The sequence below is a fragment of the Octopus sinensis genome, linkage group LG5, assembly GCF_006345805.1.
Source record: "Octopus sinensis linkage group LG5, ASM634580v1, whole genome shotgun sequence".
NCBI classification, from domain to species: Eukaryota; Metazoa; Mollusca; class Cephalopoda; order Octopoda; family Octopodidae; genus Octopus; species Octopus sinensis.
Window position 1 is genome coordinate 76,249,696 of NC_043001.1, and position 15,884 is coordinate 76,265,579.

Genomic DNA, 15,884 nt, shown 5'->3' on the forward strand with positions numbered 1-15,884 from the left:
CTGTGGGCTGGAAGAAGCCTCATGATAAGCTCTGCACCAGATGGCTGGATGTGATTGGAGATGACCTCCAGAGGCTCGACGTCACCTTGGGGGATGTAGATGGGCTGATACGAGACGCCAGCGATGAGGAGCATTAGAGGACCTGATCGGTTCTACGCATGATGACATCTCTGGGACCACTAACTTGAGATGACTCCAGCCCCATCAAGCAAGAGCAAGAAACAAACAAGCAAGCAGCTGTTATATACTTCTGGTGTACACTTGATATGAAAATGCGACTGTTTATGTATTGAAGTTCATTTATTTCAATAACGGCCTTCACAAAGTAAAGAAATCTTCGTCTGCCAGTCTAAAGCATTTTCATAAGTTTATCTTAAACGTCCGTGCTTGCTTTCAAACTTTTAGTTAGCCCTTGTTTCATACGTTCTGAGTAATATAAAGTTTTCCTTTCATAAGCCTCTAATTATTCTGCTGGTTAAAACAAATTGAGAATGCATATCATATACGCTGCATGGCCGCCATGGAAATATGTCATGTGCATCATACGTGTAACACAGGACAAACACGGTTACAATATTAGCCATAATTAGGATAGCAGAGCCAGAATAGACCACACGGCTACAGTATTATTTACCTTGTTACGAGACAAGAATCTCGCCTACATTTGTCGTAATAATGGTTTACAAGGTCATAAACCAGTGGCGTTGCTAGGAGGAATTGAGGGTGCGATCCACCCCGAACGACACTTTTATTGAGATGGCATTTTGTATCTGCTGTATAAGCTTGTATAAACTTAAAGATCCGGGAGTGCGGCAAACTCAAGGGTTGCCTCAGGTGGCACATGCTCTATATAAATCAATTAGTTCTTCATTCCAAACTATGGATGTAACCATTATTATCGGTTTCTGGATGGCGGATAAAATGTTTAGCAGCATTTCTTACAGCTTTACATTCCGAACCTTTCATCCTTTTGGAGTCAGTAAAAATAAGTACCAGTTGAACACTGAGGTCGATATAATTGACTTGCCTCTCTCCTCAAAATTTCTGGCATGTCCATAAAGAATTATTATAGGTTTCTGAATCATTCATTCATAATATTGGCTTTTAGTAGAGACAAGATAATTAATGAGGAAACATCGATTATATCTTCTACAGTTCTTTCTTTATCGACCTGGAAAGGATGAAAAGCAAATTTGACTGTACGGAATTTGAACAACATTGAATATAAAAATAATATAATGCAGGAATCTACCGATTCTGCAAATTCACCAATACTAGCAATTTTAATCAATATGACATTTATTAATAAAATGTCCTTTTGATAAGAACACCGAACTAAATGCTTTACTCTTCCTTGTCCTCCTACATCCTGTGTTCTCGTGCCTCCCAGATTAATTACCTTTTCTCTTTGTCCTTCTGAAGGTCGTTAAATTTAAGTATCAGCCTTACATTGGGGTTTATTGAGTCGATTATACTACACAAGTGCATATTTGTGATCCATCGACAATCTAAAACAGACTCGATGCTTTTTCCCCGATTTTCACAAACTGTCAGTCAATTAGTTATTTGTAAATGAATTTTCGATTAAATTTTATGTCAATTTATGATATTTTGTGCAACTAACATTTCTCAACCTGAATTAATATTCTTTGTAAATATTCCAGGATGGTTCTCAACTACTATTGTCTAATCCTAAATACTGGTCATCCGGATAGATGGTTATTTAAAACATCAGCTGTAATGGCTAAAAGCTTTCATTGCGTATAAAGTTTACCAACTCATAAAATTCCTATAAAATCATTGCATTCAAAACTGTTTGTGTTTGATAAAGTAATATTCTCCGTAGATATACTGTACAGAGTGAACGAAAAAGAAAACTAATATTTTTTTTAATAATATCAAATACAATAAATAAAAGCTCTTGACATATGAATCTGCTTTTATGTAACATTTGAAATAGTGTTACAATTACTAACTATATATAAATTGCAGGTTTCTATCAAGAAGCATTTCAAAGAAAATAGTAGTAATCATTGGATAATATCTATATTTTCTTTCAAGGCGCCGAGCTGGTAGCAACGTTGGCGCGCCTGTATTTACGTTCCGAGTTCAAATTCCGCCAAGATCGACTTTGTCTTTCATCCTTTCGAGGTCGATAAATTAATTACCAGTTGTGTACTGGGTCGGTCTAATGGACTGGACCCCCACCCCCAAAATTTCAGGCCTTGTTCCTAGAGTAGAAAAGAATATCTATATTTTCTTTCTTTCATGGCAGATTTGAAAATATCCAGTATGGCGTACGAAAGCGTTCCTTTAAAGCTGCCAGAACATTGATGACATGCCGAAAAGGAAATATTCTTGTTAACCAAGAATGCAGTGAGTACATATGTTTTGGGCATTTTTCTTTCTCTTTCTTTTCTTTTCCACTTATTATGATAGCATGCGCGCGCGTGTGTATGTGACTATGTAGAACTAGTTTGAGTTACAGAAAATTCGATCAGCACGACCTGATAGAAAGCTATCCTTCAAAGAGACGTGAAGCTATCCTTCTAACAGACGGATCCATTTTGAAGAAATTTTAATACTTGAGATAATCTCCTTTTCTCATTTAAAGTTGTTCCCAATTGTCACTAAACGATGGTAGCGAAGATACCTTCAATAACATAGGAATCTGTATTTTATGATATTTAATATACAGTAATCCCTCGCGGATTTTTCTGGCTAATATATGTAAATTTATATCGCGGACTCCTCAGTATATCGCGGGTTTCTGCGGTCGAAAGGTATTTATTCTTTTATTCTGTTTTTGTTATAGTCATTTGACTGTGGCCATGCTGGAGCACCGCCTTTGGTCAAACAAATCGACCCCAGGACTTATTCTTTGTAAGCCTAGTACTTATTCTATCGAAATCTTTTACCGAACCGCTAGTTTACGGGGACGTAAACACACCAGCATCGGTTGTCAAGCGATGGTGGGGGGGACAAACACACACAAAAACATACACACACATACACACACACGCACGCACACATACACACACACACACACACACACATATATATATATATATATATATATATATACGACGGGCTTCTTTCAGTTTCCATCTACCAAATCCACTCACAAGGCTTTGATTGTCCCGAGGCTATAGTAGAAGACACTTACCCATGGTGCTCTGCAGTGGGACTGAAACCGGAACCGTGCGGCTGGTAAGCAAGCTACCTTATTTCATAAAATTTGTCATGAAGGCATTACAAAGAGGGGAAGGACAAAGACAGACAAACATAAAAAGGTGAAGTAGCTGTTAATCGATTAAAAATTGATGATAAATTAATACAATTAAAAATTTAAAATTACAAATTAAAATTTTACAGACGTGATCCTCATTGCGACTTGCAATGGATTCCCTGAAGGAATGGCATACGACCATCAGGGTAGAACCCTTACTTTCTTTCGGACTCCACTTACCTGGTGTCAATCACTCCTAGCTTTCTTGCCACATGCTTCCATCTTTCCTCAAATCTTTTTCGTGACAGGTACCTCTTCTCCAGTTACTGCTGAGGTGGTAACTAAAAAAATTAACCAACCCCTGACCAGCTACAAAGGTACCCGTCACTATTCCTCTCTCATGCGTCTTCCATACTTTTCTTTCAGTATGGCTATTACACAGAAAAAGCAAGCCTTCCTCTCCCTGTTAAGGGAAGGAGGCGGCACAATCTCGATGATAGACTCAGCCGATAGCTGTACTCTTCCCATCGATGACAACAGTTGTTTTGTGAAAACTATCAGTCCCGTTAATTCCGGACATTCCACAGATGCATGCGAGACGGTTTCCCTGTCCTGCCTGTACCTCGGACATGTCGGCGAGACGGCACTTCCGTGTCTTGACAGTTTATCACGAACAGGTAACGCCGCACGGATGCACTGTCAAGCTAGGGATTTCTGGTAATTGTCCAAATACCCCGGTCCGAAAGCTCTCTTGAACAGGTTGATCAACTGATTTTCATCGTAGCTCAGGGTCTCCCCCACGGCGTCTTCGGACATAACTTCCACTAACCCGCTATAAAAATCCGCGTTGGAACTCTTGCTGCCGGCATTGCCCGCCCAAGTTAGTAGCTGAAGTGCCTGACGGCACTCCAATTGCCAGTCCCCAGCCTAAGTCTCTGCTTGAACCATGTATCAATGTCCGTTAAGGACGTTAACTGCGGAAAGTAGAGCCAGACGTGCGGTGACCACAGCTGCTCTCCATCCAGGTAAAGCCAGAGGTGCCTCAACCTTAACGCGAGCTTTAGCGGCTTCTGGCAGCAGACAGAGCGCTTCACAGGTAGCTTTCCTCCCTTCCATAAAAAGTGGAAAAGGAGTCTCTCCAAGTTGTTCAGCCACAAATCGGGGCAAGGCACCACGGTCAGACGGTAGGTGATAACCGATTCTATAAACATCTGCACCACCTCCACCTCTCCTAGCAAGGATAACGCTCGCTCAGACCAGGTCTAAGTTAGAGCAGTCACTTTTCTGGTCATCTCACTCCAATTTTTCTCTATCTTGAGGTCTGGGCCAAACCAGACTCCAAGCAGCTTAACAGGACATTCCATCCAACGCCCCACGACGTTATTGGACGCCATCGACTTGCCCATCCAGGTGCTAAGTTGCAAACCAACCGACTTGTCCTTGTTAACCTTTGCTCTTGCCACCGCCTCGTAACTTTTGATAGCCTCTTCCACCACTGGAAGCTGGCCTTCATCCGCCACGATGTTGGAGATGTTATCTGCATACGCCGTAGCTCCTTTTCCACACCACAGATCATTCGGCGTGTCCCCTAGTGCCTCCAACTACCGCAGCAATCGCTCAGGAGCCAACACATACAAAAGCGGAGATAGGGGATACCCCTGACGCGGTGAACGCTCGATCCTGAATGGTTTCGAAAAGAAGCTATTCACTTTAACGACAGGCTCGATGTCGCTGTACAAAGCAGCAATCCAAACGCCGAAGGTCGGGCCCTGGCCAGCCTTCTCGAAGACCGCCGCCAAGCACCGATGGTCGACCCTATCAAATGTTTTAGACTGGTCTAAATGTACTAGTACCCCGCCTGCGCCAGTAAACTTCCCCACCTTCTCTAAGGAGTAGCGTATAAGGTGGAGATTGTTGTGGATCGTCCTGCCCACTGTTCACAATCCACACGAATGTGGCCCTTTTTGCCTCATTCGTAGCACGTGGGCTTTTTGCCCTCTACTTGTATTTTGAGAACAATGTCCTCGCCCAAGAGCACTCTATCTGGAAGCATTTGGATATCTTCCTGAGCCCCCTGAATAATGGCAGAAATGCTCTGACCGAGCCAATTTTGGGGAGTAGAGCATGTAATCAGGAGGGAGTTGATTTTATCCGTCCTGTTATACAACAGGGCGGCCATCAACTCCCTTGCATCAATTGAAGGTGGTACCTCTGCCACCTTTATGCGGGAAGTTCGTCTCCCCATACACGTTGGCAGAAGCACCACCCCCTTCATTTTCAGGGGGCTCTCTGAGTACTCTGGGGCTTTTCCTCGGTTCCAAATCTGACCTCTATTGTGCCATATGTCCGGCCCCTCGTTATGTACTTTACGTCTTTCCATATGGGGGCCAGACATTTTTCAATTTTACACTGTTCGAAGTGTTTAAATTTTCTTGTTAATGGACAGTACGTTTTGAAAACGACTTTTCAATTCTTCGACGCTGGAGGACAGTGATGTCTTTATATCTCCACCCTCCTCCTTCATTCTTTCAAAAAGCTCCGAGAGTTTTTCCGTTGGTACCACAACGTTTTCAGTTGCCACATGGGCAACTGCCGAAAATTTCTTTACTGGCTCATCCAGTGGACATTTTTTCGCAAATTATTTCGACTGACATACTCGGCCGAAATTAATTCTACACACAAAAATAAATAAATTAGAAATCCCCAAAAAGGGAAATCTATAATACACCGTTTTTTCCCCTCTTTATTACTTACTTGTTTTGGTCAGTTTTAGTTGAACAAATTGACCCTAGAACTTTTTTCTTTTTTAACTCTAGTGATTATTCTGGCGGTCACTTTTGCCGAATTGCTAACTTAGGGAGCATAAACAAAGCAACACCAGTTGTCAAGCGATGGAGAAACAAATACAAGCACAAACACAAACTGGTCGCTCCTCGCGGTGATATAGAGGATCTTCGTCGATGCCTCCACCAAATTTGGAGATGGTCTAACGAATGGGACCTGTGTCTGAACGTGTCAAAGTGCTGTCATCTGCCTGTTGGCTCTCCTCCTGCAACTCAACTTGATTTCGAGCCGGGTCGTCTGCTGCTGGAGAGGACCGATCAGGTAAAGGACCTGAGTATCTTGGTGGATTCCTCCTTTTCGCCTTTGGCCCAGTGCGTCCATGCTGCCAACAAAGCACGCGGAGTTCTGTTCTTGATTCGACGGTCATTCGGAATGCTCACAGCAGCCATATTCCTACCGCTCTATGTCACGCTGGTGAGACCCATATTGGAGTACGGGATTCAAGCCTCTTCTCCTTATTTCCTCAAAGACATACAGCATCTCGAAAGAGTCCAGAAGCTGGCTACCCGCATGGTTCTTGGTCTCAAGAAATTGTCTTATGAAGAAAGGCTGAAGACGCTCGACCTTTATTCTCTAGAAAAACGACGACGCCGTGGTGATTTCATTCTTGCTCACAACATCATAAGCGGAAAGTGTAACCTCTCGAAAGAGCTGTTCTTCACTCCTGCTCCAGAGCGTCGGCTGCGGGGTCATTCCGAAAAGCTCTATCTGCGACGATTTCATCTCAATCGAAGGAGAAGGGCTTTCTCCGTCCGGGTTGCGGATCCGTGGAATAAGCTGCCGGACAAGATGGTGAAGATGGTGAAGATGCCGACGACCGCTCGGTTCAAAGTCTTCCTTGACCACAAGTGGCCTGAACCCTTTACATGAACACCACCCTGTACATAACTCCATGGCCCCCATACATGGCCTTGCTTTTTGCTTTTTGAGCCAAAAAATTAATTTAACTTAAACACACACACACTCACACTCACACACACACACATGTGGCTGTGTGGGAGAAAAAGCTTCCTTCCCATACATAAGGTACAGGGTTCAATCCGACTATGCGGCACTTTGGGCAAGCCTCTTCTACTATAGGCCCGGACCGACCAAAGCTTTGTGAGTGAATTTGGTCAGCGGACACTGAAAAGATTCCGTCGTCTGTGGGGGTGTGGGGGTGCGTGCGTGTGTGCGTGCGTGCGTATGTGTGTATCTATATTTGTGCTATTCCCCACAATTGCTTAACCACAGGTGGTGGTTTGTTCATGTCCACATAACTTAGTGGTTCAGCAAAAGACACCGATAAAGTACTAGACTTTAAAAACTAAATACTGGGGTTGATTTCTTCGACTAAACGCTTCAAGGCAGTGCTCCATGACAGCTCAATGACAGAAACAAATAAAAGATAACACACCCACATACATATACAAATGTGTGTATATATGTGTGTGTGTATGTGTGTGTTTATGAATATGTATGTACGTATATGTACATATATAATATGTACATATATATATCAGTACATATGTATATATATATGTATGTATATGTATATACATATATACATTTATAAATAAATGTATGTATATATATATATATATATATATGTATGTATGTGTGTATATATATGCACATACACGCACGCACGCACACACGCGCGCACACACACACCGTACACACACACCGCGCATACACACACCGCACACACACACACCGCACACACACCACACACGCACACACCGCACACACACACACACACACACACACACACACACACACACACACACACACACACACACACGAAAGGCTTCCACACTGTTTCCGTCTACTATATTCGGTCACACGGCATCGGTCGATCGTGAGCTATAGTAAAAGACACTTACCCAAGATGTCGCGCAGTCGGACTGAACCTGGAGCCAAGTTTGCAAAGCAAACTTCTAAACTATACCGCCACGTCTCGATGATGTGGGTTCAGTTTTTCAGTCAACTAAATTATTTGCTCCCGAATTTACGTTTAAAGTGACTGAGTATTCACAGACTTGTGGACCGTTACCCTAAATCTCAGGTACAGAGTTTGACAAGGCTGTACCTTTTGTTTTACATGTACAACCCACTGATCAGGCTTCTGTACAGTTTCCACCAACCTAATTTCTCACACAAGGTTTGGTTTGATCCGAGATTATAGAAAATAGCATTTACCCACGATGTCAGTTAGTGGAATCGAACCCAGCCCTTCTGTTTGCCACACCAACCATTTGGCTATACAGCGCTTGTTATTACAATAGAATAACAAAAGCAAAAGTGAATCTAAAAGTGTGTTTTAAAATGTTTAATGGCCGCAATGACTTAACCACAATGTTATTGTTTTAGTCCCAACACATGCTCTCAGATCAAAGCACTTAACAAACAAGTGCAACGCAAGAAAGTCAATGTTTTCTTTATTAAAAAAAATCGCATGCCATGCTTCAAAAATGCCGGATATGATGTAATACACGGCAGTAAGTACTTAACATTTATTTAAACTGATATCCAATAGATGTTTCTAGTAGGAGTAAATGACAAGCTAAAGAGGCTGGCTCCGAGTCGTATGCTGAAGATTTTTGTAAAACTATCTGAATAGATCTGATTACCATCTGATACGAGACTATAATTCGGTACTTCGCCTGCTAAATGGAAAAAACATTAACCCTGTTGACGTCAGTAGCGGGAAAATGTTGTAATATGTTCGCCTTTCCCATGGTTATTAGCAGTATTATAAGTAAAATAACTACAAGCGAGACCCACAGTCAGCTGGTTGGGAAGTTGTATACTTATTATTACCTAATTTGATAGCATTAGTTCTTTGATTTAGTTCTCCTTTGCTTATTACCATTACCATCGCCTTACTACAGAAATGTTTCAGTAAGTTTTCTTCTATGGTTTTTATATTGCACAAAATTTGAGCTCTAACAAAGCTTGATGAAAAATAAAAAAACAGCCGTCACTCGCAAGCGAGTACGACTTAATACCATAACCAAGGATCCATTAATAGTATAAAAGTTTTATAACATGTACCAAACATTCATTAATTGTGTGAAAGCTTGATAACATGTACTGAGCATTCATTAATGGTATGATAGCTTTATAACATATACCAAACATTCATTAATTGTGTGAAAGATTGATAAAATTCCCCGGCCTAATATCGAACCCACGACTTTACGATCGTACGCCGCACCCCTTCAGCGCACTTTCACTAAGACATTGTAACATTTGGGACTTTGGGTTCTGTAGTTCTTTAGTTGCTCCAGTATGGCCGTAGCCGCAGAGACTAGAACTAAATAACGCAGAGCCACGGTATAGTATCAGTATAATACAATGATTGATGTTAATCCAATAAATTTGTATTTGTATTTTAAGTTATCTTAGCCTAGGGCTCAACTTTTTCATGTAATCAAATAGACGAAACATTGCAGGACTATTATAATGAAAATGTTGTTATCGTTGTTACTGTTGTTGTTGTTGTTGTTTTGGACGTTTGTTTATTTCTTATTCATTTAGTATCCTGCAGCATTGGTACATACCATGACGTGGAGAAAGATATTTGTGTACCCTGCAGTCACGGGAAATATCAAGATATGGAAGGACAGACTGAATGTAAAAATTGCCCAAACCAAGCGGAGGGTAAGGGTGTTCTAGGTGCCAAAAACATCTCAGACTGTGCTGGTAAGTGATCTAAAAAATTTTGTGTTGCAATAAAACATTATTTTGTTTTTTGCTCCCACGGTTCTTGATATGAACTCGTATATTGAAGTATATTTTATTATACAGACAAGAAACTAATACTCCGAGCGCAGTATAACCGTGAAAGCACTAGAAAGATCGGGTATGTTACCCTTATAAGACGGAAAATACCCAATAAAATACCCAATCTTTCTATTGTTTTTACGGCTGTACTGCGTTCGAAATATTACTTTCTTGTTTGTATAATACAATACATATTCGACGCTTCCAAATACAAAAGAAAAAAACTTCTTTAAACATGTTGTTGTTTATTTTGTTATATATCTTTATTTATATAAAACTGAGAATGTGTGTGTGTCTGTCTGTCTGTCTGTGTGTTTCCCTAAAACTTGAGAACTACACAACCAATTTCATTCAAATTTTACACATAGGGTCCGGGGAGTGTCATCAGCAAAAAAATTTTTAACTTTTTGCCTAGGACGAGCCCACAGCAATATCATATCTTCTCCACTACGATTCCCTAAAACTTGAGAACTACACAACCAATTCCATTCAAATTTTACACATGCCTTACTTAGGGTCCATGTAGTTTCATGGGCAAAAAAATGTTCAACTTCTTGCCTAGAGCGAGCCCATAGCAATATCATATCTTCTCCACGATTTCAGTATTACGTGTTAAAAGTGAAACAAAAACGTTTCTCTATTTTATGTCAGATACTTTCACTTTAACAATAAAAATAATAATAACAATTGAATTATATGTAGTAAGTAATAATTAAAATCAAACTAAAGTATAATATAATCGTAACATAACAAAAAGTAAAAATAGCAATTGGCATAAAATTGCATCAATGATTTGAACTTGAATAAGTGGTTTCACATGAATGGAAATAAATTAAAAATAAAATTAGTGTGCAGAAATGGAATATTCCAGATGGATAATAAAAAATTAAATTAAAGAAAAGACTATTGTCTATAAAATATACAATGTAGAGAAAAAAGATTTGAACACATGGAGGAATGCACCTTCGAAAAGTGTCTTGGTGCGACTATGAAAGGTATCTAATCATAGGCGGTAAATTCGCCACAATAGAAGCAAGGTTCGAGTCAACGGAGCGTGCAAGGGAGTACTCGACTCGAACTTGCAAAGCGGAAATATTTTATTTTTACCTTTATATCTGGGACGTAGGACGTCCCGGAAAAAAAAAATTTTAAATGACCCTTCCGAAGTAGAGGTAGGCTGGATTGTAGCCACACTTCTATACAAGAGGGAGGACAAGATACAATTGATCAAAATTACAAGAGACGGACTAACAATTCCAGTCTGTTATATATTTTGAGTATTGTTATTACTAGCGATATCAAGATATAACTTTGTATATTTTGTATTTTATGTGTAGATGTATATATATATATAGATGTACATGTAATATATACACATATATATACACATATATACATGCACTAGCACTATGACCCGGCAACGACGGGTCTTTAATGCTAGTATATATATATATATTATTATTATTATTATTATTATTATAATCTTTCTCCTATAAGGACAAGGACTGAACTTTCGAGATAGGAGACTAGTCAATTATATCGACCCCAGTGTTTCACTGGTACTTATTTTATCGACCCCGAAATGATGAATGGCAAACTCAACCTCAATGGAATTTGAAGTCAGAACGTAACGACGGGCGAAATACCGTTAAGCATTTTGCCCAGGGTACTAACGATTCTGCCAGCTCGCCGCCTTAGCTATTATAGACACAAACCTAGTAATTTTATGAGAAGGGGGATTGTCAATTACATTGACCCCAGTGCTCAATAATGATGAATAATAACTATGCTTTGTCTTAAATTTTTTTTCACTTTCTTTCTTTAGGCCTATGTAGTCGTGGTTATTTTGCTGATGATGGACTTGAGCCATGCCAACCTTGTCCAATTGGAACATATCAAACAGATATTGGGCGCACCAAATGTATCCCATGTGGTCGTTCTATAAAAACAAGAGGTGTCGCTTCCACCAGTTTTCAAGACTGCATCGTCAAAAGTAAGACGGTCTCTTGTTTGTGTTTTATGTTTTTTGTTGTTGTTGTTGTTTTATGTCTGTTTGTTTTGTATTACTGCTAATGTCTGAGTTTTAATGTTAGCCATTTTTACATCCGTTTGCTTGTTTGTGACCAGCAGTATTCCTGTTATTGTTATTGTTACTGTTATGGATCCTCTTATTTGGGGACGGGTTGGCCCTGATTCAGCAGATAAAAGGATAAAGCTCCTTCTGGAGTCAAATAAGCTTATAGGGTTAGTTTCCCAGATTCTCTGGTGTATATACTCCTCACTGGACAGGAAGCTGTTCCGTCGCAAGATTACCGGCTGAGTGGACTGGAGCAATGTGAAATGAAGAACAAAACGCATCCCCTGGTTGAGGAATCAAAACCACAATCTTACAAGCATGAGACGCACCTCCACACTCTGACTCAGCAGACCTAAAATCAAAAGTGTTCCAGTTGTGACCATCACATTTGTCTCTCTTTCAAAAAGTATATGGAAGTAAACATTGTGATGTGTTTTTCCCTTTTAAAGGTGGATTTTGTAAGAGACTTGTTTCCCATTCCTTTAATTTGTATTGTTGTTGGTGGTGTTGTTGATGTTGCTGTCAACTGTTGTTGTTATTGCTGGTGCTGTTGTTGTTGTTGTTGTTGCTGCTGCTGCTGCTGCTGTTGCTCTGTGTGAAGGTGCGCGGCTTAGTGGTTAGGGGTATTTGGCTCACGATAATAAGGCCGTGAGTTCCATTCCCAGCGGTACATTGTGTCCATGAGAAAGATGCTTTACTTCATGTTGCTCCAGTTCACTCAACTGGCAAAAATGAGCAGTGCCTATATTTCAAACAGACCAGCCTTGTCACATTTTGTGTCTCGCTGAATCTCCCCAAGAACTACGTCAAAGGTGCGCGTGTCTGAGGAGTTCTCAGCCACTTGCACGTCGATTTCACGCGGAGGCTCTTCAGTTGATTGTACAAACTGAAACCCACGTCGTCGTAACCGACGGAGTGCCAGTTGTTGTTCTTGTCATTGATGATGATGATGACGATGATGATGATGATGATGATGATGATGATGATGATAATGGTGATGTTATTGTTGTTTCATGAAATCAAAGATTTGTCTGAAATACCTGTGTCAGACGATCTTAAGATTTTGAAGTGTCTTCAATGAAAGACTGACGTGAATGCTGGTTTCTACTTCAAACTTTCAACCAAGTCCAATGCAGTATTTTCTGTATTCCCTTGTCTTCATCATCATCATTATCATGGTTTAACGTCCACTTTTCCATGCCTGCATGAGTCAGACGGAATTTGTTGAAGCAGACTTTCTCCACGGTCGAATACACTTCCTGTTTCCAAGCAAAGTAAATGTTTCCTCATGGACTGATATGTTCACCATAGAAGACTGGAAATGATGTTAATTTACAACTACCACGTGATGTCAAGATATCATGCATACCTACATACACACGTGTGCGCTCGCGCTCGCGCACATAAATATATTTCCTTCAGTTTCCGTCTACCAAATCCACTCACAAAGTGGCCTGGGGCTATTGTAGAAAACATTTGCCCAAGGTGATGTGCAGTGGGACTGAAACCAACACCAAATTGTTAGAAAGCAAGCTTCTGAATCACACATCCACAGCTGCACCTATTTAAATTACGCCTGTCGTCTATTTTATTTAGTGAAGTTCATACAAACAGGGTGTCGTATTTTTTTCAGTTTGGTACCACTCGAATTTAAGAACATTGCAACTTAGAACTATTATTGTTTATTGTTGTTATAGTTTAGCCCCAGGCCAACCTTGATCCAGCAGGCCTACTGCTGTTTCTACATCATTTAGTGAAAGAACATTATCCGAACTAGCCACTTCTAAAAATGGTAGCATGTTACTTGAGAGAGAACTGGTTGCAATTTCCATTATGTAGAATCCTCCACCACACCCTTGTTTGTTCTAGTTTATTACTTGTTATTAGAATTTGTTGTTGTTGTTGTTGTTGTTGTTGTCTTCATCACATTGGTTTTTTTTGTTATTGTAGTTTATTGTAACTGAAACAGTTTTTATATCGTTGTTATTAATATCATTGTCAGCATTAATTTGATTTGTGTTTTTCCCGGTTGTCATCAGAACTGTCAATGTTTGCTTCTCTGGTGTCTAACTCCTTAAACCTAATACAGATGAAATCAGAGATCCATTTCACAAAACCAGATCTATAATTCCACAATCAAATACTATACCCTAATATTTTCCAGACGATCATTGCTTTCTTCTTAAATTCTAAATTCTAGGTTTTGTCAACGTAACGCTGGCTGGCGTAATATTTTATTACAGCATAATATTGAGAATATATATATATATATATATATATATATATATATATATATATATATATATATATATATATATATATATGAATAAAATGTAAGATCCCCATGAATATGTTATACCATAAGCCATATTCGAAAAGCCACAGCCACATTTACTATAAACCAACGATCCCCTCCCTTTATTTGCACTACAAACCGGTTTCATGCAAGAGAATTTTTCCACGGACCGGAGAATCATGCGAATAGCAAAACACAGGAAAGTGCATTTATATTATAATGGAGAAAACTGCTTATTAATTAGGTATATAACAATTACTAAAAGTACTAAAAGAAAGCAATTATTAAAGGGTTCTAAGAAATTTCCTATAATTTCGATCTCTCAAGTTTTATTGAATTTTTTTAAGTCCAATTTCTCGCAAATTTAAAATGTTCGTTGCATTCACTCTGTCTGATTCTTCACAAATTTAAATACTCATTACATTTACTGTGGAGCATTCCATTTTCATTTGCAAAGTCTCTCACTTTCTCTTTTAAGTTTTCATTCTCTATTTGGAAAACCGACAGTTTATTCTATCAATGTATACGTAATGTAAAAACATCATTTATTGAATGAAAATTTTAAAATACCCGTATAATTTTTGAACGTGAGATAGCTGTGAGAAGAGCTTAGAAAGTTGGGTAATTACTATTAGAAGACGAGGAGAAAAGGAAAAGTTACCGACAAGTACTCGAAACTTGTACCTTATTCACAGTTTCCAAACACTCTGTACCACTAAGCCAATATATACACAAACAAGTTGCACGAGCGACTTCAACAGCGACACACTCGCGCACACACATAGTTACACATACACACAACTGACAGGCAATGTGTGTGTGTGTATGTGTGTGTGTGTGTGTGTGTGTGTGTGTGTGTGTGTGTGTGTGTGTGTGTGTGTGTGTGTGTGTGTGTGTGTGTGTGTGTGTTGTTCACTGACAAAACTTCGTGCTACATCACTTTTGTGAAGTTTTGTCAGTGAATAGGTTACGGTTTCAAGGAGACAAAAATATTTTGATACAGATGAATTCTTAATGCTGAAGTGAAACTGGCACTACTTAAATACAGAGGTACTACATAAATACCGGTGTTACGTACAAAACACTTTAAATATACGCTGTGTGGACGTGTAATGACACCTTAACCTTAACCTTAAAAACAACCCTAAAACTAACCCTCCCCTTCATATCGTTGTGTTGATGCATCGGGACCTCTGTACTTAAGTAGTGCCGTAAAACTAAAGGCTTTTGTGTGTTCTTGAATGGCTTACAAACATCTACGTTGCAATTGTTTTTGTTTCAGCACACGATCTCAGATCGAGTCACTTACTATGCAAGTACATGTCCGTATATTTTTTAAACCGTTGTGGATGAATGCCAGCAATGACCTTCCCAGGCTTTCCAATATTTTAATTTCTAAACAGAAACAATCGGGGGCAGAGAGCGAAGCTACAATAAATTCATAATTTCTCAAATTTTCTTTTTTATAGCATATAAATGTATTTATGGGTTGAAAATATTGAAAACCATCAATACATGCGAGAATGATAAAGAAACGAGGAGGGTTGTCTTTGGGTTGCTAGAAACAACAGCCAAATCGCCCTTAAATCACTCACTTTTCCCTCTGAAAATATTAATATTTTTTACCGAAAATGCTCTTCCCATGATTTTGAAGTGCAAAAAAATTGGCC

The 15,884-nt window shown here is 39.5% G+C and overlaps 1 protein-coding gene across 1 annotated transcript in view; it reads left to right on the forward strand.

The window, feature by feature from the left end:
- The window catches only part of LOC115211964 (signal peptide, CUB and EGF-like domain-containing protein 1), a gene marked incomplete at its 5' end in the record, with an annotated part of 182,447 nt that overhangs the window by 152,051 nt on the left and 14,512 nt on the right, over positions 1-15,884 (forward strand). The window contains 3 exons of the mRNA XM_036503135.1: positions 2,276-2,376; positions 9,596-9,760; positions 11,667-11,834. Of these exons, the coding sequence (XP_036359028.1) occupies positions 2,276-2,376; positions 9,596-9,760; positions 11,667-11,834 (434 nt within the window). The remainder of the gene's footprint in view (positions 1-2,275; positions 2,377-9,595; positions 9,761-11,666; positions 11,835-15,884) is intronic.